This window comes from Mobula hypostoma, chromosome 27, assembly GCF_963921235.1.
Source record: "Mobula hypostoma chromosome 27, sMobHyp1.1, whole genome shotgun sequence".
In the NCBI taxonomy this organism is placed as follows: domain Eukaryota; kingdom Metazoa; phylum Chordata; class Chondrichthyes; order Myliobatiformes; family Myliobatidae; genus Mobula; species Mobula hypostoma.
Genome location: NC_086123.1, coordinates 17956289 through 17980345, shown reverse-complemented (window position 1 = coordinate 17980345; position 24057 = coordinate 17956289). Strand labels below are relative to the sequence as shown.

General features: G+C 39.9%; 2 protein-coding genes and 1 long non-coding RNA gene across 6 annotated transcripts in view; 2 read left to right on the top strand and 1 right to left on the bottom strand.

Annotated features, from left to right (window-relative positions):
• The window catches only part of ccdc62 (coiled-coil domain containing 62), a 28412-nt gene extending 15510 nt beyond the window's left edge, over nucleotides 1-12902 (top strand). For all 4 annotated transcript variants that reach the window (XM_063034278.1, XM_063034281.1, XM_063034279.1 and 1 more), the window contains exons 11-15: nucleotides 1562-1662; nucleotides 3806-4759; nucleotides 5780-5957; nucleotides 7028-7168; nucleotides 10043-12902. In XM_063034278.1, the coding sequence (XP_062890348.1) occupies nucleotides 1562-1662; nucleotides 3806-4759; nucleotides 5780-5957; nucleotides 7028-7168; nucleotides 10043-10060 (1392 nt within the window). In that variant the 3' untranslated portion in view covers nucleotides 10061-12902. The remainder of the gene's footprint in view (nucleotides 1-1561; nucleotides 1663-3805; nucleotides 4760-5779; nucleotides 5958-7027; nucleotides 7169-10042) is intronic.
• On the bottom strand, nucleotides 4410-23962 carry LOC134338460 (uncharacterized). Its single transcript, XR_010016230.1, has 3 exons — nucleotides 23834-23962; nucleotides 7034-7192; nucleotides 4410-4532 (listed from the first exon to the last, which is right to left on the bottom strand). It is a non-coding gene; the product is annotated as an uncharacterized LOC134338460 (long non-coding RNA).
• LOC134338457 (huntingtin-interacting protein 1-related protein-like) overlaps nucleotides 22363-24057 on the top strand; it is a 138183-nt gene continuing 136488 nt past the window's right edge. Inside the window, exon 1 of the mRNA XM_063034276.1 lies at nucleotides 22363-22555. Coding sequence (XP_062890346.1) covers nucleotides 22463-22555 — 93 coding nt within the window. The 5' untranslated portion in view covers nucleotides 22363-22462. The remainder of the gene's footprint in view (nucleotides 22556-24057) is intronic.

Below are 24057 nucleotides of genomic sequence, written 5' to 3'. Positions count from 1 at the left end.
AATCGTTAGCTGTATTCTTTGAAAACTATCCAAGTTTATGCTGTAGGCCATAATTTAACCCTTTAACCCCTGGTACAGTTTGGATTTACCTAAATGAAAGTACTTTAGCTTTCCCATTATTTCTTCACTCTTTACATCTGTGTCATTTTGAGTTGTGGATGGTAGAAAAGCTTCACATTGACCTTTTCCACGTTTCTGATCATGACAGGGCTACTCGTTTTACAGTTTATAGATCAGAATTATGTATGTATTTCCCATATCTACCCATCGAGCTAACTTCTCAAGGATGAATAGGTTTGCTTACCTTTTGCTCACTTTTACTAATGTTTTCAATTTCTTCATTGCTTTTCTTTTTCTCTTGACTCTTATTCTTCATTTGGTCTTTATTCTGTATTTCTTAAATTTTTCATTTTCTTTCATTTATACTTAGGGAGATAAATCATTCACTGTTGGTTGATGTTTTTTCAATTTATGACACAGATTTATCATTTAAGATGCTGAGCATAAAAGCCCAATTAGTATTTAAACCAGGCATTCCAGTGCACAAAAAACAGAATGAGTATTTTTAAATTACTATGCCCTTTTCCTTGAATAATGAGAGCATGTGATTTGGTTAGTGAGCAGAAAGTGGATTAAGCTTGTGGTCCCTGAGATGCGTCCAAAAACATGGTGAAATATGTTCATTAGGCTCATCTGTGGGGCCTGCTGCTGTGCTGCCCAACAGGTTTGTGACACCAGGGGGAAGTTACAGTCCTCGAACTGGTTGGGTTGAGTTGTTCTCCAATCTTGGCAATGTACTTGCAAATGTTTTGTCACCGTGCGAGGAGACATTGACGGTGATGAAACGTTTGCAAGTAAATTGCCAAGATCAGAGAACGACTCAACTCAACCATTAACCACCCAAGCTACATATCCGCCATTGAACTAGGATCCTTGTCTCAATCCTTCTCTAAAATTGAAAGATTTCTTTTATGTTAAGTAGGGGTACTAAGTCTTGTTATGATAACATAATCAAGTTGTTACTCAAATCAAGGTGGCTGCTTTGGTATCAGAAGAATGGTGATATTTCAGTTGCCTGCTTTATGGTCTTATTCTGAGAAGTCAATAACCATTGAATCTTTATTGTGCAGTTTCAGCTATTGGATGTCTTGCTATATCCATGTAGGTTAATTAGTTTCTGAAATCTGGGCTTTTGCTACCTTTATCTAACCTTCCCTTTGCACTACAGGTGTCTTTTGAGCATTCTGCATATCCACTCTGTATGGAGCACATAGGATTCAATAGTTAATGATTTCTCATTTTTTTTAATTACTCAGCTAAACTGATAAAAAATAAATATTACAATTGTTCATGGTTGCAATGCATTGAAACAAGCTTACATTGTTTGACTGTGTGCAGAAACTGATTCCTTGTTCACAAATCAAAATTATGATGAAATTAATGAACAATATTTTTCTAGTATATAGTGTACCTTTAACAGATCTTTGTATAAAAAGTTACATGCATTTATCTCATCCTTAACTATGATTTGATATGTAGCCATTCCATATCTTATGATCAGGTAAATGAAAAGCAACAACATGACTTGCAGCTCCTTCATTTGAATCTTGAAAGTTCTCAGGATTTGATTCAAAGGCAGGAAGAGAAAATTCTTGAAATTAGGTAGGCAGAAACAATTGATTTTGTCATTTTAAATATCACTTTCATATACCAGTGCCACCCCTTCTGTCATCAACCCAATATCTTTTTGCTTAATACATTGAAAGGACTCATCATAACTGTGTCTTTGTTGAAACTAGCACAAGCTACTTAATATGTATCAGTGTGTTACCCCTTGTATAAATGTAAGTTATGAAGTTTAAGTGGCAGATTTATAGTGGGATTGTTTATTAGAAGATAATTAAATAATCTGATTGAGATATGCATCTTGGATGAAGAAAGTGTCAGGAAGTGTGGTCTGAAAAGTATTCTGGGGTAAGCTATTTGGAGATTTGTATGTCAGGTCTAATGTGACTGTAATATTTGATTTACTTTTTGGGGCAAGCATGTAGCTTCTACTCTCAATATAATGAAAGCTCATAATATTGAATTTTTGTTAATGCTTGGTGCAGTGTATTTGGTGCCTCTCCATCCTCCTCACTGGTGTTCTACTGTTTGGTTTCAGTCAGATAGTTTGTCTTCTTCATATGCCTTGCGCGTTACAAGCTTGGGCGGTCATGGCTCTCCACATTGCACGATCCCTCTCAGCGTCAGTGCTATCTCGCACACTTAGATCTGTTAGTTCTTCCACAGTGTCCATATATTTTCTTCTTTGCCTTCCTCTACTGCATTTCCCAGGCATACGGCCTTGTAATGTAAGGCATTCCATTTCTCCCTTCCTGATGACATGGCCCAGGAAATAAGTTTCCTCTCATTTAATGTTCCCATTAAAGATCTTTTTGTATGGGCACATTGGGAGTACTGTCTCATTAGTTACCCTATCTCTATATGATATTTTCAGCATTCTTCTAAGAAACCACATTTCTGTTGCTTCTAAGTTTCTTTGGAGTTCTGGTGTTATAGTCCATGTTTCGGAAACAGACAGCAAGATTGACGAGATGTAACATTTTAGTAGCCTAAGCCTTGTTGTCATAGAAATGTGTCTGTTGGTAAAAATGGGTTCATTTTTTGTAAGTTGGTTTTGGCAATGACAATCCTTCTTTTTATTTCTACCTTACTTCTAGTATCTTGTGGTGTAAAACTACCAAGGTAATTAAAGCTGGTCTTTTGTTCAATCTCTTGGTTATCGATGTACAATTGGCAGTTGGGAATATCCTGCTGTTTTGATATTACCATACATTTTGTTCTTTTACAGTTGACAGTTAGACCAAAATCTGCACTTGTTTGTACTACTTTGTCTAGGAGGATTTGTAGGTCTTCTGCAGCACTTGCTATTAAGGTGGTATCATCTGCATATCTTATATTGTTGATGTTAACACCTCCAATCCCATCTAGGTCTTCTATTTATCTGAAAGGATAATTTGTAATACATTCAAAAAGTGGCATTGCTATGTCTTTTCGTGTGACATTTTTCATGTTTTAATAACAACAGGTTTCTTCAGCCACATTAGAACAGAAGTTTCATTCATTTAATGACACTGGGGGAGTGTTTGATTTTGAGTATCTTCATATGTAAGAGGGCAAAAGAATATAAAGTGTTTCTTTTGAAGTAGTCTTTACATCTGATCTGTCAGTGATTGGATTACATGACCAACGGTTGTCGGGAAAGTGGAGTGGTTTATTATATATTCCCGTCTGATTTCTTCCATTTTTACTAAGTTTGTGATCCAATGAGGTTGCTTAAAAGATGCAGGCTAGGGAAGTGCAGAGGGGCTATTTCATGCGATATGAAGTTCAGAATAGGGAATGTGATTTTGATGAAAGCTAGCTCAATTACAAGTAAAACCAGGAACCATTTTCCCCACAAGGACAGTGGAAATCATGAAGACTCCTCAAAACATAGTTGATACTGAGAGTATTGAAATTTTTAAGCTCAGTTCACCAAAGATATAGAAGACTTTTGGGGTGGGGGGGAAAGGGAGTGAATGGAGTTTAGCTATGGGAATGTACTTTATGACCCACTGTTGTAATTACATATTGTGGTGCTGTAATATTAATGGGAGTCCCAAGATTCGGTGACCTTTTGGTGAAATATGTCTGGCATGACTTTCCTTTTAAGATTTTAATGGCATCAACACTTACAAAAATGAAGGGAACACCAGAATTTAGCCTATCCATTATAACTGTTATACTTTTTTTCTTTTAGTTCTGGTAGATTTTTCTCACAGAACAACAATGGACAGAATAAGGTAAAGGGGCAAGAACATCAGGACAACATAGTTTTAAAAGAATGGACAAAGGAGTCGACCAAAGATTTTAAAGCAGAATCCATACCCAATAGACACATAGAAGCAGAAGCCAAGTCAACTCAGAATCTTGACGCTGAATTTATTCCAATTGGTACTAAAGAACAGGGCCATTTATCGGTCACAGAAGATCGCAATACTCTCAACTGTAGAAATTATAGCTCATCAGATTTTGCAAATGGTGATTGTGCAAGTGGTCAAGTTGCCTTTCCTCTTGAGTTTGATCAGTGTACAAACGCAAATCTGAAAGGGAAGACCAAGAGTCTTCACTTTAACACCAACGAGCCTAATAAGCATCCTACGAAATACGTTGAGCCAAAGCAAGACTGCAGATATACAAAAGCAAGTGATTGTGGCTCACCTCAGGGAAGAGAAAGCGGCATGCAACAAGTGTCACGGAAGCAAAAGTGGAGATTTGAAGGACTTGTGGATGGCAGCACGATGGAACATGAGAATGTAGCATATATGAATACCGATCACCGCAGTCCCAGCTGCGGCACCTCTTCCCATTGCAAAGCCAGCACAGTCAGCACATCAACGGACAATCATCACTCTCTTTGTTCAAAGCTAAGTGCAACCTCTGTTGCATCAACAAAAGAATCGGGAAAGGCTTCTGAGAATCATAACCTGGAAGACAAATATAGTAATGAAATGATTGAATGTGGAATAAATGAAGAAATGCCTCTGTTGCCTGCAGAGAATGAAACTGACCAGGAGGCTTCAATGTCAGAACAAAATTGGATGAAGCTCTATGAGCGGGCTGTTGATGTGAAAGATATGTGGTGGCTGTATCTCAACGATGGCTCAGGATCCTCGTGTGGGTTAGGTACTCCTATTGGTGTGGAAAAAAAAAGGTGTGACACTCAATTTATTTTTCTCTACATTCTTTAGAAAAGGAATTGTTGAATTGTTTTGACCGCCTGTTGTCTTAGGTGCCTGATTTGGCTGGCTAGTTATTCTCTGGAGACTTTGCTAGCTCAGTAATTAGAAATTTTGGACAAGTTATATTTACTAAACCTTGAATATCCTGTTGTCTTGCATATTAGAAAAGAATACTTGGGCATTTCTACATTGCTGAGAATCTGAAATTCTATTCTATAGGTTGTCACTTTAACAACCAACAAGAACATTGAGAGAAAATAAAGCTTAAAAAATTATGTTACCTGACTAAAAAAAGCACAAATATTGGAAATGTAAAATTAGAGTAATAGAGTACTACAGCCCAGAAATAGGCATTTCGGCCCATCTTGTCTGTGCTGATCTACTTTTCTGCCTAGACACATTTACCTGCACCTGGACCATGACAATTTCAGCATGACGTTCTAACTCCTATACTCAATACCCTGATTTGTGTAGGCCATTGTGCCAAAAGCTGTCTTTCCAACCCCATTTACCTGTCATGCATCTTTCAAGGAACTATGGATCTTTATTAATAGGTCAGTTTTGGGCACCTCAGAGCCATCCCATTCACTGTGTAAGTAATACCCTGGTTTGGCCTTCCAAAATACAACTTCTCTGCATTACATTCCAATCTGTTCTTTTTCAGCCCAGCTGTTTGAGATCCCTCTGCAAGATTTAATAATTTTCCTTGCTGTCCAGTCTACCACCCCCCCGCCCCAGATCCCCCAGATGTTGGAAATACACAGCAGGTCAGGCAGCATCTATGGAGAGAATCATTGACTAGCGATCAATTAGATAATAATGTTGATTTTCTTTTTCTCTTCACGTGAATGTTGCAGGGACATTTCCAGCTGCTGTTTATTTTGTTTGGATTGTTCATGGGTTAGATTTCACTCTGCAAAGGTTAGAACTTAGTGAAATCTGTGTTTCAAAACTCCTTTCCTTTTCATTTATTTATGCTGTGCCAATAACAGTGACGAAAGGCTGGAAGTGAATGCATATGGCTTGGAGTCGCCACTACATTCCAAGAATTCTACACCAGTGAAAGAAATGCCCAGGAGAAAGAGCAGCCTCCATGATGAGCTTTGTGTAAATGACTCACCAGCAAGACTGAGCTCCACTGAGGACAATACAATGAAGTCTTCTAACAGTGTAAGTTGCTAAAGTCTATTGAATGAAGGTTTATGGCTGGAGAAGGAAACCATTTCGGTCATTAGGAACTTTCACTGACTCTGATATTCATGTTTAAGAAGATCAACCATAGGGAATTTTCAAGAACAATGAACACGGCAATCTTCAAATACAATATGGAGAATGCTTGAACAGCAATAGAGTAAAATTCCATTTGTTACTAATCCGAAATCAGGTCCATTTTCATTTTGTAGTAAACATGTTTTTGTAAACTAACAGCCAGAATACATTAGCAATTAATTTCTACTTTATTATCAAAGTCCAGGTAAAATTTATTATCAGACACGTACACCATATACAACCCTGAGATTCCTTTTTCTGCAGGCATACTCAGCAAATCCATAGTAGCTATAACAGGATCAATGAAAGGTCAAGTAGAGCGTACAAACTGCAAATGCTAATATAAATAAATACCAATAAATAACGAGAACATGAAATAACAGGATAAAGAGTCCTTAAAAGTGAGATCCTTGGTTGTAGGAACATTTCAATAGGTGAGTGTAAGCATTTTCTTGCTCAAGAGCCTGATGGTTGAGGAGTAGTAACTGCTGTTGAACCTGGTGGTGCGAGTCCTGAGGCTCTTGTACCTTCTACCTGATGGCAGCAGTGAGAAAAGAGCATGGCCTGGGTGGTGAGGATCTTTGATGATGGATGCTTTCCTACGACAGCGTTTCTTGTAGATGTGCCAACTATGATATGTTTGAAAAGCTTTTGTACCATTTGGAGTTCTAACCTGCATTAGCATCAACTTCATGCTACCCTAGTGACTACGAAAACGATGCTACTGGATATCAACATTTCACCAATGGGAAGGGTTCAGCATTTTTATTCACAACAGTACTTCCATTCACCATCTTTAAATTATACTTTTGGCATTGATATCCATGAATTTCAACCTAGTAAGATATGTGTCCTGTTTTTTGTAAGAATGTATAGCATGGCTTATTACAAAGTGACTTGTGTTCATTATCTATGATGTCTATTGTCAACGAAAGCTGCTAATGTTTGTTATGTCAACTATTATTAACAAGGCTTACCGAGATGACTGTTCACCAACTAGTAAACTGCAACGCCTGCTAGCTGAATCTCGACAGATGGTTGCTAGTCTGGACCGCAACGCTCAGCTTCCTCTCGGGTTGTCATCCTGTCCCACCAACAACAGCAAGGCGAGGGTGAGTTGAGCTTCCTCAAGCTTTCTGTTTTTTGAAAGTTAAGAGTGAAAATTAGATACATTACATCGTTGGGAGAAAAGTCTATCAAGTAATTAGAGAATAAAACATAGTTCTCACAATATAATTTTGTCTTCAAGCATAGAAATTAATGTGTGCTGAGAAATTGGTTGCTGTTGTATTTATACTGTAATTAAAGTATTATGTTCATTTCCCTGGATCTGAGAACACACATTGGTTAAACCGTCATTGCTGCTGTGTAATTGTGAGATCAAATGTCACCACTTGCATGCTTGTCAGTGAATTGCATTACATAGGGTAGTGAAGGTTTAATAGCCACTTAATTTCCCTGATAACTTGTTCTCGGAAGAAAGTGCAAGTTTCCAATGAATTTCTTCCCATCCCAAGTAAAAGCAGGGAAAGCTGTTTACTGGTGAACATTTGGGTGTACTGCGATGGTTTCAGGGCATCTATTTAAACCTCCATTTCTTCACTTGGAAAACTTGTTATCCCATCATCAATATGTAGATCCCAATTTTCTCAAACCACAGGTTTCATGTGGTCCTCACTATGGAGATATTATTTGTTATCAGACTAGGACCTGAAATGAAAACGGGTACAGATTACTTGCACATGGGATTACTTAGGAGGAAATGTTTAAAAATTGGATTTTCTTGATTTATTGAAAAATAATGAAAAGAAAATTGATGGAGTTCAAGATCATTGTTCTAATGATTTGGCTGTAAAGATGTCACTGCTCTATTTATTCTGATTCAAGGTCAACCTCTGCTCTCACTTAAGACTTTTTCATACTTTTTAAGAGGTCATTAATGAGCAAAGCATAAATGCCATCATCACTAACAACCTTATCAGTTTCCTTACATTCCTGAAAATTGCACAGTGCCATCCAGTCACTGTCTAAACAAACCTCTGCTCTGGTGATATAAAATTGAAATAATTTACTGTACAAATTAAGGCAAATTTTATTTGCAAAATATCTTTTCAGGATAATCTAGAAATATATGAGGTAATGCTTTTGCGGTAAAAGAAAATGATATATGGTAGGATCATCATCATCATCATCAGGTGCCGTGCCCAGTTTGAGCTTTGACTGCCATGGCCCACACACTCCTTTTTCAGGTCAAGTGGATCACTTCATTGGTATTCATTTCCAGTTTTCTGGCTGCTGTCTCCGTCATCATTTGTCTTTGTCTTCCTCTTCCTTTCTTCCTTTCAAATGGTAGGATACCAAATAGTATAGAGGAATAGGAAGATCTTGGAGTGTGTGTGTTCATTTTGTTGCTGAAAGTGTTGGGATGGATGGAAGACTTCAGAATAGTTACCTTCATTGGAAAAGGCATATAGGAAAGTAATGCTAGAACTGTATAAAACGTGTGTTCTGTACATTTCTGAGTGTCACCATTGCAGGAAAGCTGTGATAGGAAGAGCATGGAAGAGATTTACAAGGTATGTATCCAGGGCTAGAGAATTGTTGCCATATGGGAAGACTGTGACCAGGTGAGGATTGTTTTTGTTTTGGATCAAAGGAAGTAGAAGGGAAAGATTTGGACAAAGGCAGAATTATCCTTTGATAGAGGTTTGATGGAAGGAGTAGAGAGGAGTTGAAAGAAAAAAAAACTTCACCCTCATGGTATGGCTCTGAAAATCACTGCAGAAAATAAAAGACAAAACTATTCTGTCTTGAAGTAGATCTTTTTTTTACACTGAATTTGTGTTTCTTGTAAACAAAATCTGTTGTGAAATCATTGTGAACTGCCTTTGGTATGACTTCTTTGAAATCATTGCTCAAGTATAAATCCTCCTGAAGGAGATGAACCTTTTTATTCTTTTTCTCAGTTTCTAAAATTGGTGGCTTCTTTTGGTTTCTGTGGTTTGCAAAATCTTGATTCTAAAGTTTCATCCAGATTATGAAGTATAGGAGTGATGAAACAGCCTGATCTGTAATCTAGCTAGAGCAGAGCTATGTGGAGAATTGTATCTGAAATTGATAAACGTGTGTGTGGTTTATGCTTGACTTAATCTTATCTTAAAGGCTCTTCTCTATTCATTTTCCTTTCCTACTTTCTGTGTCAGCTTTCCAAAATGGAAAGCACGGTAAGACTGACTTGTTTACTGAAGATTCTTTTGTAAGATGAATTGTAAAATTAAATACAAACAGTCCAAGGGACTGGCAGGATTTACATATCCTTCAACTAATTCTTTCTTCTATTCGGCCCCCTTTCTCAGATGTGATCTTGGGTGAAATTAAACCTTCACTCCTCACTCTCAGCTTAATACTGCCCTGCATAATAGAGGAATTTGTCCTTTTCTCATTGACAATTTGTGATGAATATTCTGCTTGTAACTGGCCGAGATGAGCTGGTAGAAACTAGGGGCTGTGAAGAGAATTATTGTCCTCCAGACTCCCCTAAGTTAGTAAGTCCCAGGCATACAAGGACTTGTTGTGTATCTAGGATGGAGTAATCGATATTCTGATCTATTATACAATCCAGCAGCAGGACACGACTTGAGTTTGGTGGTGGGGAGGGGGCTATTGGTAACTCATTCTACACTTTGTAACTGGCCCATGTAAGTGCTAGCAGGTGAAAGCTGTGAATGGAGGGTCCAGCAGTGAGCCAGAACCAGAACAAGTGAGCCCAGTATTATTCTCTCACATTTAATGAAACAAAAACACAGGTGAGATGTTGAAATATTCACAATTGAGTTATTATAAAGGAAAAAGTTACAAGGCTGTTTAAGTTTGGTTATAATTAAGGTCAGGTTGCATCATTCAACATGTCGTCAATTTCAGTGTTCTATAAGCTTTATTTAAATAATTCCTGGTTAAATTCTTATTACAGAATTTTATTTTTGCAGGATGGTGGTTCACTCTAAAGTAAGAAAATACCATTCAGTGAATGTTACTCCTGCTTGATGAGGTATAATGACAGGAAATTTTCAAAGCGGAGTAAATGGTTCTTGACTGCAAAGGAAATTCAAGCTGAATTACAATTACACAATATTTACCAATGGACCAGGTACTGATTTGTTTTAGAGGATGCAGATATGAAAATTGGAAAAAAAAATAAATGGAAGCAATTGTTCTTGCAGAATGACTGAAATAGTATTTCAAATTACACGCTTCATTTTCATGTGTACATCACATTTTCATGTGTATATTTGGTCAAGTTAACTATAGCATTTCTACTGAAAGTATATGTGAAAATTATGTTCAGCATGGTGCTTTGAGTGAAATCTCAATTTCTACAAAGAGAAGAGTAAATTATTACTTCTACAAATTGTTGTTTGATACTAAATCAAAATCCTTCAAACCATTTGTGGCAAATGCATTCAGACCTGAACAAAAGTAACCAGATTCTCAATGTATAGATTTAAAAATTCCCAATCCTGCTAATTTTTTAATAAGTATAAAGACCGAGGTACATTGGCTTGATTAAATCATAACGCTCAGGGATTGTGGTATAACAGTTCCAACACTCCACACTATTTAGTGTCATAAATGGGAGAGGAGAAGCATTGAAGAGTTTTCTTTCACCACAGCATAAATAAGCCAGCTAGTTTCAGTATGTGGGCATTCTCTTTCAAGATGCTGAGCTTCAGTCATAGGTATGAAATGCAAGTGGTAGCGACAGATAATAAAACTCCAGTGAACCACGAACATGAAGAGGAATCTCCTATTCTTTTGCATTTGCAATGAATTTCATTGCAGGTAAATATTTCAGGAAGTGGATGGTTGATGTGAAATAGTGTCAAATGTTCCTGATCTACTTGGCCTTTTTCACTTTGAATGCTTCTGGACTGGATAGAATAATAATATTTTAGAGGTTTAGAAGTTTTGGTAGCATTTGTTTAAAAAACCTTGTTCTAATTCCACATTTTGTATAGTTGTAATATAAGCCCAGTGAATTTGAGTTTCTCAATCATTTTCTGACAGTTCTGAACATTTTCTGATGCACAGTGAAAGAACTTCAGACAAGGAATCTAATATAGGAAGGCAGAAATTTAAAGTAACAATTCATTATAGAGAATTTCTGAAGTACATTTGATCTGTCAAGTATTTATTGTAAGTTTATCATTAGACCATCAAGTAGCATTCAGTCTCTAGAATAATTATAGTTCTCTCCATGTTTTGTATGTACTGTAAGCAAATTGTAATTTATATTGAAGTATGTTTGCTTTTATAGAAGATATCAGAACCTAAGCAGGCAAATAACCCTGAAGGTTGTTCTGAAATTCAAATACATCTCTGGCAACCTTTCATCTAAACTCCACTCCCACATATTTATTCCTTCCCCTACATTCCAAAAGTTCACAGATCTTGGTCCTGAATCTACTCAACAAATAAAAACCATGATTATCTGGTAGTGAATTACAAATAATTCAGAACCCTTTGTAAAGAAATTTGTCAAATTTAAACAGGCAACCCTTATCCGGAGCCCATGACTCCTTGTTATAGACTTTCCAGCCAAGGAAAGCAAACAGAATAAGCGCCCTGAGGCCCGCTCCCAAGCAGTGAACTTCCCATGAAAAGTTGATCAATCTTTTGGGCAAATGAAAGGAAAAAGCCGCAAAGTACAATCTGAATTCTCTGGTCACTTCCAATTCACACTTTGACTTCAAGTATGACTATGACTATGAGTTTAGTATGAGTGCTATGTAGTGATCAGCAGTGATTTTGCTGTAGCAGAGAAGGCAATTATTGGCCTGGTAGAGATCAGCATGTGTAGGGATTTAAAGGATTCTTTCATCTCGGTAGATTGGTAGAACACTGAATTAATTCTACTATAAAAAAAAATCATGCAGGAAGGATATTCTGTCAAATTATTTTTTATTCAAATATGAGCCTTTAAATATTGACCTGAAAATATTGAACTATTTTAATTTTTTTAAAGTTAATTGTATAAGTTGTATTTTTTTTATAATTTGGTGGTCCCTCTATTGTCTAACTAATATATTCCTCATTCATCTTGCATATACCTATTTACTATCATTAATGATTAATATAAATCTTGTCCCTTTCAACTTTTTTCAAATTTGAGTTTTCTTTATATTAGCAGTGTGTATGCACCATTTTATTTAAATATCCTGCCATGTTACTAGAAAATATATTAAGTTTACATTTTTAAGCAAACCAGTATTTCTAGAAATGGAGTACTCAATTAGAGTTTATAACATCAACTAGAATGAGGACACTATCTCCACTGTATAGGGAAGTGTCACAGATTCTGCTAGAATGCTAGTGTGTGTGAAATGGCAGAGCAGTCACCACATGAGAGAGAAGTAAACTGGAAGGAAAGTTGCCAAATGATCCCTTAGGGAATTGAGCCTCTTCTTGGGTTAACATTACCAATACTGGTAAAGGTTAATTTTCACCAGCCTTTCCTTCCCAATTGAAGGATGTCATTGGAAAACAGAACATTTGAGCAACAATGCATATATTTATCATGAAGGTATTTTATTGCACGGGACAACAAAATAATATTTATCGTTCAGTATTTAATTAAATTCTACATCTATGTCATTTTGTATCTTTTTTGTCTTTTTTGGATATATTCCATTTTATATTCCAATGCATTTATAGTTTAACTAAGGCGGTCAAAGTACTTATTTGCACATTTATAATAGTTCTACCAATCGAATTAACTTTTTTTTAACTTAAGAGTTTCCGAGAACTCTGCAAACTGACTTTGTAGCAATGTAATTGCAAGTTTTGTACTTGGGATTTTTTAACATAAAAGTTTATTTATGTACGAAAAAAGTGTACATTTATTGCTTTATTCCTCATTGCTACTGATTATATCCTCTACCTCTAGAGCCATATAAAGATGGTACTGGAAATAATAGTCTGTGTCAGCTGTGATAGTATGGAAGGGGAAAAAGATAAAAAGTACTGTACCAAAATTCCTACTCTACTACTAGATTTTCTTTGAATGGTCTGGTTATAATTAGCATAGTGATAAACCAAAGAATCTGTGTATATTTGGATATATTCCATTTTTATTTCTCATTGCCTTCAAGATTCTGATACTCTGCACTTGTGGAATACCACTGATGTTTTCCTTTCACTTTTTCCAGCAGTCTCTAATGATAAGGAATGAATTGTATATGGAACCAAGTCCACTTCCATATAGTCTGAGTAAATGTAAAAGAGTTCTATTAAGTAATTCGATGAAAAAATAAGCAAATTTTCACACACTAATAGGACTCTAAAATGCTAGAAATCTGGAGCTGTACACAGAAATTACATACACACGAAATGCTGAACAACACAAATAATAAGTTGCGTACGCACGAAATGCTGGAAGAACTCAGCAGGTCAGGCAGCATCTTTAGAAGGAAACAGACTGTCAATGAGACATGAAAAGCTGACTGCCCACTTCACTCCACAGATGCTGCCTGACCCGCTGAGTTTCTCCAGTATTTCGTGTACATGCAACTTTTTATTTGTGTTATCTTCACATAAAGTCTGGTCTTTAATTTGAGATGGTAGAGGCAAGATAAAGTTAGTTATTGGGGAAAAAAATCACAGTGAAGTACTGTATTTTGATCACAGTACAGCAACCTGCTTTTAGTCTTGTGCTGAATAAATAAACAGGTTGGTCTGTTTATTTCCTGCCCTTTTGGATTGGAGTGTATCCTTTACTCTCCCAGGAAAAAGCATTTAAGCTATTTTGTGGGTTCTGTTTCAATGACATATCCTTCTATTTTAAAAAAAAACTAATATTAATAATTTTACTGCCTGTGATGTTTGCTGTCAAGAATTTATTTTACATTGTAAGTTGTCCATGAGGAGGCTTTGGTGGTGGGCTGCTGTCATGAACTAGTGCAGTTTTAGTAAAGGAAGTACTGCAGTGGCAGTAGTGAATTCTAACACTCATTTCCATTGGTGATACATAAACAGCAACATATACTCAGTGGCCACTTTATTAGGTCGTTCAGTACACCTCGTTAATGCAGACATCTAATCAGCCAATCATGTGGCAGCAGCTCAACGCATAAAAGCATGCAGACAAGGTCAGGAGGTTCAGTTGTTATTCAAACATCAGTGGGGAAGAAATGTGATCTAAGTCACTTTGATTGGAATGATTGTTGGTGCCAGACAGGGTGGTTTGGCTATCTCAGAAATTGCTGATCTCTTGTGATTTTTATGCACAACGGTCTCTAGAGTTCACAGAGAATGGGGCAAAAAAACCTCCAAAAAACATCCAGTGAGCAGCAGTGCAGTGGGTGAAAATGCCTTGTTAATGAGAGAGGTCAGAGGAGAATGGCCAGATTGGTTCAATCTGACAGGAACGTGGTATTAACTCAAATAACCATGTGTTAACGACAGTGGTGTGCGAAAGAGAACCTCTGAATGCAGGACCCGTCAAACCATGAGGTGGATGGGCTACAGCAGCAGAAGATCACAAACATGCACTCAGTGGCCACTTTATTAGGTACAAGGAGTACCTCATAAAATGTTCATTGAGTGTGTTTCCAAATAAGAAACATTGTAAGCTGGGAGGAAACCTTGTAGTGGTACAGTACTGTTCCTGTGTGCCTGCTGCCCTTTACGCTGTTAGAGGTGGTGTGTTCGGGTGGCTTTGGTGAGTAACCACCCTGTGATTTGTAAAGAGTACATACTGTATGCTGAAAGAGGAGGGAATGGATTAACTGTTTGTGTTGTCAGGACAGCACTCATTGGAGGAAATGATGAGTATATTCCATTGCATTTCTGACTTTGTAGATAGTGAAAAGGCTTTGGGAGTCGGGAGAAGACATTGATTTAACAATGTCTTGTTATGGGTTTAAATAATATCAACTAATAGTTTATGTTGTCAGTTTTTAAGGAGCAGCATCCTTTAAGGTACTCCGTAAACCTACTATATTGGCCAAGCTGCCCACAGCTCCAAGCACTGAGGTTTGGTCCTGATAGTGAATGGAGTTTATACCTTCTACTTGTGATTATATGGGTTTCTGCCAGTGCTGTAACTTCTTCCCACGTCTCAAAGATGGCCTTGTTAATGACTTGGGCAATGTTAGTTATTCCTTAGCGTAGGTAACTGTCCGAAAAATTAAAGGAAAATTGGTGGGACTATGAGAGGAAATACATTGTAGGATTAATGGAAATCTCAGAGGGTATAGGGCCGATGGGATCGTCCCTGTTCCTTTGAGATCTGGCTTAGACCAGATGGCCAAGTTGTTATGGTAAATAGACAAGTATGTTCACCCATCATATATGACTCATTGCTGAAACATTTTCTGGTAATATTTCTGTGAACTTGTTTGACTTGCTTTTCTTTAACTAAAGCCATGGTAAATAGTTGCTGATATTTTGTTTGAGATACAAGTACTGGAGCTGTTGAAGTTTTTTAACAAAAGATAGTATATTCCTCTCCCATTTTCACAATCTGAGAACTTCACAGCTACTGAAGTAGTTTGGATATTTTCTCGTGTACAGCTATCTACTGCAAACAGAAACACGGTAATGGCCAAATAATTTGTATTTATGTGCTGGTTGATTAACTGCCCAATTTTCCTTCAAAGTAGTGCTAATTCAAAGGTGAAATGATCGCACAGCTTAATTTCAGGTCTGACAGAAGACATCTGTATTGCACTGCGCAGCAACCTATCTTTTTTGCTCACCTTTGTGAACTGATCTATATGATTAAACCATCAAATTGCCTGAAGTTTGCAAGCAACATATAGAACATGGAAGAAATCTACAGCACATTACAGGCCCTTCGGCCCACAATGTTGTGCCAATCATGTAACCTAATCTAGAAACTGCCTCAAATTACCCTACAGCATAGCCCTCTATTTTTCTAAGCTCCATGGGGTTTCTTAAAAGACCCTATTCCTATTATATCTGCCCCCACCACCGTTATCGTTTCCACACACCCACCGCTCTGTGAAAAACTTACCTCTGACATCCCCTCTGTACCTGCTTCCAAGCACCTTAAAACTATGCCGCCATTTCAGCCCTGGGGAAAAGCCTCTGGCCATCTACACGATCAAAACCTGTGGTGTGAATCTTCCTTTTTTTTATCCCAAAAGGAATGCTTGATCTCTACAATATGATATCCAGCTTGGTCTCCAAACCACAACTGTGATGTTTGAGCTAGAGTGGAACCTCAGGTTTCTGACTCCCAGGACTGACCTGCACTGGTGCAATCAATGCAAACTTGGGTATTGGGAAGGATGCAGAAAGGGTATGCCTACAGTGTCCACAAGGGGGTGCAATCTCATAAACACGGGTCCCAGTAATTTACTCAATTGGGGAAGACAAAAAGGATATTCTTTCCTGAGCATCAAATTTAATGTAGCAGGTCCCATGAATTTATGTCTCATAATGCATTACTGTGAATGTATGTTATAAGAGAACAAGTGTACAGTTGTGGTACTTGCGAAAGCGTACATCAGTCTTGGCAGTAAGAAACTCGAGGTTCCACTCCAGCTCAAAGGTCACAATTATAATTAGTTGACCAAGCTAGATATCACATTGTAAATGTTAAACTTTCTTTTAGGGGTAAAAAGGGAGATCGACACTATACGGTGCTTCCAAAAAATTAAGTAATCTGAAGTTTTAGTCATATAACCAGCAAAAAATGAGCAGAAAAATTGTTTCAGTGTAACCAATTTAGATCAATAACAATGTAGTAAATTATCAAATTGTATTTAAATGTTGGTTGAAGGATAACTGTTGGTCAGGAGGAGCAGGGATAATTCCATTGTTTCAAACTTGCTCTCCCTTTCTCTTCACCATTTACACCTCGGACTTCAACTACTGCACAGAGTCTTGTCATCTTCAGAAGTTTTCGGATGACTCTGCCATAGTTGGATGCATCAGCAAGGGAGATGAGGCTGAGTACAGGGCTACGATAGGAAACTTTGTCACATGGTGTGAGCAGAATTATCTGCAGCTTAATGTGAAAAAGACTAAGGAGCTGGTCGTAGACCTGAGGAGAGCTAAGGTACCGGTGACCCCTGTTACCATCCAGGGGGTCAGTGTGGATATGGTAGAGGATTACAAATACCTGGGGATACGAATTGACAATAAACTGGACTGGTCAAAGAACACTGAGGCTGTCTACAAGAAGGGTCAGAGCCTTCTCTATTTCCTGAGGAGACTGAGGTCCTGTAACATCTGCCGGCCGATGCTGAGGATGTTCTACGAGTCTGTGGTGGCCAGTGCTATCATGTTTGCTGTTGTGTGCTGGGGCAGCAGGCTGAGGGTAGCAGACACCAACAGAATCAACAAACTCATTCGTAAGGCCAGTGATGTTGTGGGGATGGAACTGGACTGTCTCATGGTGGTGTCTGAAAAGAGGATGCTGTCTAAGTTGCTTGCCATCTTGGACAATGTCTCCCATCCACTACATAATGTACTGGGTGGGCACAGGAGTACATTCAGCCAGAGACTCATTCCACCGAGATGCAACACAGAGCGTCATAGGAAGTCATTCCTGCCTGTGGCCATCAAACTTTACAACTCCTCCCTTGGAGGGTCAGACATCCTGAGCCAATAGGCTGGTCCTGGACTTATTTCATAATTTACTGGCATAATTTACATATTACTATTTAACTATTTATGGTTCTATTACTATTTATTATTTATGGTGCAACTGTAACGAAAATCAGTTTCCCCCAGGATCAGTAAAGTATGACTATGACTACTCATGTCACCTGAGAGGCCAGATAAAGCCTTGGCTTAATACACCACCTGAAGGTCACAGCGGAATGGCATTCTTCCTTGAACAGAGTGCCAAACCAGGTCACTTCCGCCCCCCACCTTTGCCCTGCTTTGCCTAGCCAAAGTTCTCACAGTAAATGACTTGCACTCCATTCATTTCCTCAGAGGTGTCTCCATTTCCCTTTCCCTCAACCACTGCATAATTAACAAGGATCAAAAGCAAATTGATTCCATTTCCTGCACCCAGGTCAAGGACAGATTTCCCTTCTTACGCAACTTTGATGCCACTACACTTTGTGTTCAACAGGTCCTCATTTATAGCTTTTTGCTACGTTCACTCGATGCACATTCCCCTCCCTCCTCAAGCATTTAGATCCTCCTCTCATATTTCCTGCTTCACTCCTTCATCACTATCAGTACCCAGTCCCATTCTTCTGTCATCTTTTTAATTACCGGAGTTGCAATAGCTACTCCTTTCGTCTCGCTGCTCTTTCCTTCAGCTGATGCAGTGACTCATTTATTTCTCTTCCTTCTACTTTAGTACATTGTAATCCATGCTCACAGCAATTTCACCTCCGAACAACTGCCTTGGAGAACTTCCCCGTTCAGTCAGCCAGTGTGATCCTGAACTGACAGTTGCCTGTCACTAATCTTCCATCCCAGTCTCACTATGATGTGTGTCTGGTCTCATACTCTGTTCCAATACAAGCGGCATCTGATCTGAAAATTAGGAAATGCAGGGAATTTGAATAGAAAGTGCTGGATGTGCTCAGCAGATAGGGTATATTTAAAGTGGAGATTGATAGGTCCTTGATTAGCAAAGGCATCGAAGATTATGGGGAGAAAGCATGAGGAACGGGGTTGAGAGGGATAATAAATCAGCCATGATGGAATGGTGGAGCAGACTTGATGGGCCTAATTCTGCTCCTGTGTCTTACTGCCATATTGGGCAGTATCTGTGGAAAGAGATCTGGCACTTTTCATCAGAACTCAGCTTGTCTTTCTGTAGAGGCCTCCAGCATTTTCCGTGTTTTTTTTTAAATTTCAGTATATCATTTGATTAGGCCCTTGGTACATGGGTCATACAAAACAGTCGGGAACCCAAGTGGTCAGTCCATGGCCCACGCTGACCTGTAGTGACTCTCTGGCTACTCCGGGTCTAATATATGCAGGTAGAAAAATGAACTTTTACTACGATGCCAGGCAATTTACTACATGAGATACCATACATACTTAAAGGATGATGAACCACTGCGGGGAGTGAAATCCCTCCAATGTGACAGACCCTGGCAGTGGAATTCATTTAGTCAGTGGCAACCTCTGCTCTGAAATCCCTGCGCTTGGTCCACCTCTGCTTTCTGGCAAGATGAAAACATTAAAGGCAGCCTTGGGAATGCGCTGCAGCCATCCCTGACAGGTTCACTGAAAGATGACGTGCAAGTTAATAATCTTGGTTGGTTCATTGCAGGCAAGCCCCTGTGGGTGTTGTCAAAAAGTCAGTGTTGACAGATCAATCTATATATTGCTATTGGACGTGGTGATGTGCTGTCCGAATAAAATGACAGCTTTTCTATTTTCGAAATGGGGTACTATTCCAGGGTTGCTATTTGACTGACAATCATTTAACCTCCATGAACCCTGTTGGATTGATTGTGCTTTTGTACAGTGGATGGCTGCCCTGAATGTTTGATACGTTAATTATTTTCTCTAGGAGAAGTCCATCAATTTCAGCTCTCATTTTAGTTTCATTGAATAAGACGTGACCTGGGCTTGAAGAGCTATGGTGTGGCATCTGGTCGGTGCCTTTCAATGTGCTCAGGTCAACTTTAAAACGCCCTCCATGGGTCTAACACCTCCTGCAATGTTGCAGCTTCACTCATCTTAATATTACTGTTGCGCATTCCAGGGGAATTTCTTCCCAAGGAGTTTGGGCCAGAGCCTGAAACAACTCTTGTTGGTAAAGTTTATCTGTGTCTTTGATATTTCACAGTCATTCCAGCGAGTCCAACTAGCGTTTTCACAGCCTAGGTTTTCAGATTTAGCTGTGCCTTTCTGACTTCAGGCAGAGTACCAACTCCATACTCAGTCTGGTTCGATAGTAACACTGCATCAGTGTTAAGGTCAAATGTCATTTCTCTATTAGAATCAGAATCAGAATCAGGTATATTATCACCAGCATGTGTCATGAAATCTGTTAACTTAGCAGCAACAGTTCAATGCAATACATAATATAAAAGAGAGAAAAAAAATAATCAATCAAGCAATCAATTAATTACGGTATATGTATATTGGAGATTAAAAATTGTGCAAAAACAGAAATAATATATATTGAAAAAGTGAGGTAGTGTTCAAAGTCCATTTAGGAATAGGATGGCAGAGGGAAGAAGCTGTTCCTGAATCACTGAGTGTGTGCCTCCAGGCTTCTGTACCTCCTTCCTGATGTAACAATGAGAAAAGGGTATTCCCTGGGTGCTGGGAATCCTTAATAATGGACTTTTTGACAATAATCAGTGTCCATATGTCAGTCTATTTACTGTTAAACATTGCAAACCATTTCTGTCTTCGTGCTTCTTTTCATGTACTCTAGATGCTGGAAACTTAGGAAATTTCAAACTCATTTTTTTAAACTTTCATTTTGCCTACTAACTTTACATCATACTTATTCCTACAGATTCCGGTGATGTGGCCTTTTAAAGCACAGACAAGTGTTCAGATGGCATTTTTTTCCCTTCACATTCTTGTTTACCTAAAATAAGTTCAGGGCAGTATGTTTGGCTGTGTTTTTGTGTGTGCTGTTACAGGGAGCTACCTGTCTCACTGGTGAATCCTTGTCTGCTCATTTCATTTAATGGCCAATTCTCATTGAAAACTCAAATGGTTCGATTCAACTGTGATATCAAAGCCTGTTACTGCTGGTTGCCTTTGGTTCGCTTGTCCCTAAATATTGTAATTGTGTGTTGCCATATCTGTAGCCTTCAATTCAGCTACGTTTGGTCTTTGTTTTGACAGGTTTTATTAGCCATGACTAAAACATAAACATTTGCACTTTGTTGCTTGACTAAAGTGATTCTTCAAGAAATGTCACCAGTTCCTTAATTTTTAAAATTAATCCATTAAGTTATCTGTCGAGGCTCCCATCACTCTATATAATCCCATTAATCTCTGTTTATCTTCAACATTAGTGATACTTGGACAACGAAATGCAATAATATCCCATGATAGTCCTCTCATGTATGCGTCCTTACTCTTTGCCACAACATGTTTGCTGAACTTTCAGACTCCAATCTGATGGCATGAACACAAATTTCTCTAGCTTGGGGTAATTTTTCATCCCTCCGCCTTCTCTCATTTTGTATTCTCTATTCTTACCCAGCTCTTCCCACCTGCCCATCACCTCCCTCTGCAGCCCCTCCGCCTTCCCCATGATCCATTCTCCTCTCCTATCAGATTCCTCCTTCTTCAGCTGTTTACCCCTTTCACCTCTCACTTCCCAGCTTCTTACTTTATCCCCCGTCCCTTCCCCACATGTCCCCCTTCCTTCCCACCTGGCTTCACCCATCATTTGCCATCCTCTCCCCTCACCTCATTCTGGCTTCTTCCCCCTTCCTTCCCAGTCCTGGTGAAGGGTCCTGGCCCAAAACATCGGCTGCTTGTTTAGATGCTGCCTAACATGCTGAGTTCCTCCAATATTTTGTGCATGCTGCTCTGGATTTCCAGCATCTGCAGAATCAACCTCCCTTGTTTTCTTTCTTGAAAATAAGTTTATTTAGTCATTTCTAACTTTGGGAACATAATTTCATTATCCCCAGTATCGTTTATGTTGATGTACACAAATCTGCAGGTTGAGTTTTGTCTTTTAGGAAGTTTATTTTCTTCTACAAATGCTGCCCTTACTTTGATTAACAAAATGATGATATAATAAAATTCAGATGCTGGAAATTTGAATTCAAATTAGAATAAAATTGGAATAAAAACAAGAAAGTCTGGAAATAAACTATATGGCCCAGGTTAGGGTGATGCGTGCTTCATCCTCTATGCCTGATTAACTAGTAGTGTTCAAGTGCTGAACTTCAATTTAGCATTAGTGTGCCTTGACTGAACTGATAATGACAGCCAATGCCACATGGACCATCCTGTTGCCGTCGAGGAAACAGTTTTGCATTTGTTTTGTTTGTATGTGAGATGTGCAAATATTTAAGCTATTATTTCATTTGTGGGACTGTAGTTCAAAGAGGCAGAGTTGGAGGTTGGGAAAAAATTAATTTATCGCTAGAGAGAATAAATCAGTATCGGGGTAAATACTTACGAGTTTGGTCATTTAAAAAATCGACAGTGCAATATCTTGAATGCATATCAGAAAAGTGGTCACCAATTTGCCCGCGGGATGTGGTAGTCTGCCTCACTGGCATCACCACAATCGACCCAACCCTCTTGCAGCAGACCCGGCGCTGCCAGGCGCCGTAGTGCCCGCCCCCTTTATTCCCATCATGCACGCGGGCGCGCGAGCGAGCGAGAGTGAGCGCGCCCGGGGGAGAAGCTGAGGTCCGAAAGCTGGAAGCGGTCGTGGCATTGAGCGGCTGCGCGGTGACCGAGCGGAGCTCCCGATGAACACCATCAGACAAGTGCCGGCCAAGGTGCTGCACCGCCGCTCGGTGCACAGTTTGGAAGCGGAGCGGGAGCAGTTTGACAGGCAGCAGGTAAAACACGGAGAGATGGCGCTGGCAGCAGGTACGGGGCAGAAAGCGCACAGGCAGCGGGATGGAGCGAGAGAGAGAGAGAGAGAGCTCGGGCAGCAGGTAGAGTGCAGACCGGGATGGAGGGAGGGCGAGAGAGAGAGGGGGCAGCAGGGACAATACAGAGCGGGATGGAGGGAGGGAGGACAGCAGGTACAGTACAGAGCGGGATGGAGGGAGGGAGGGAGGGAGGGAGGGAGAGAGAGGGGGCAGCAGGGACAATACAGAGCGGGATAGAGAGAGAGGACAGCAGGTACAGTACAGAGCGGGATGGAGGGGGAGAGAGAGAGAGGGGCAGCAGGGACAATACAGAGCGGGATAGAGAGAGAGGGGGCAGCAGGGACAGTACAGAGCGGGATGGAGGGGGAGAGAGAGAGGGGCAGCAGGGACAATACAGAGCGGGATAGAGAGAGAGGGGACAGCAGGGACAGTACAGAGCGGGAGAGAGGACAGCAGGTACAGTACAGAGCGGGATGGAGGGAGGGAGGGAGAGAGAGGGGGCAGCAGGGACAATACAGAGCGGGATAGAGGGAGAGAGGACAGCAGGTACAGTACAGAGCGGGATGGAGGGAGGGAGAGAGAGAGGGGGCAGCAGGGACAATACAGAGCGGGATGGAGGGAGGGAGAGAGAGAGGGGCAGCAGGTACAGTACAGAAAGGTGCACAGGCAGCGGAGAAGGGCAGGAGGGCGAGAGAGCTCAGGTACAGTGCAGAGCGGGATGAGGGCAGAAGGGAGGGAGAGAGCTCAGGCAGCAGGATGGAGGGCAGGAAGGCGGGGGGGGGGGGGAGCTCGGGAAGCAGGTACAGTACAGAGAGAGCCCAGAGACAATACATCGATACTTGAATGGATGGAGAGCAAGCACAGGCAGCAGTGCATCAGGATAACTACAGGCGTTTGGGGTAGGAAGCTCCGTAGAGTAGAGCACAGACAGTCATTGTTATTAAATAAATCCAGGGAATGAAGGGGAGAATCCATGCAAAAAATGGATAGAGAGAGAGAGAAAGAGAGAATAAGTAGCTTGTCGGTGAATAAGAATGTATTCTTGTTCTCCAACCAGGGTCTCCAGCTTTCACTACATCGCTGCCTTCTGTAGTCTAACATTTACCACTTGTCTAAGCGCGTATCGAGAGATCGGGGCTCTTGTTAGAATCAACGTACAAATGTATCGATTGGTTCCAAAAGGTTGAATGGAATTTGTATTTGCGCAGGTTGCTGGGGGTGGCGGAGGCACTCGAATCTTACGTGTAGTGGCCCCGAAACCGCGATCAGCTTCTTTAAAATTTCCGTAAACCTTTGAACGTGGCGTTAACGCCTCTTTCCGCCGCCGCTACTTATCGGCTGCAAATACTGGCGAGCCAGCCTCACTTGGAAATGTTTTTGCCTGGATTCGAGCCGCCTGAGTGAAGGTGACACCTCGGAAGCGACCGAGCGGCCGCTGTCGGGCCCTTTAATTCCGCAACACGGCT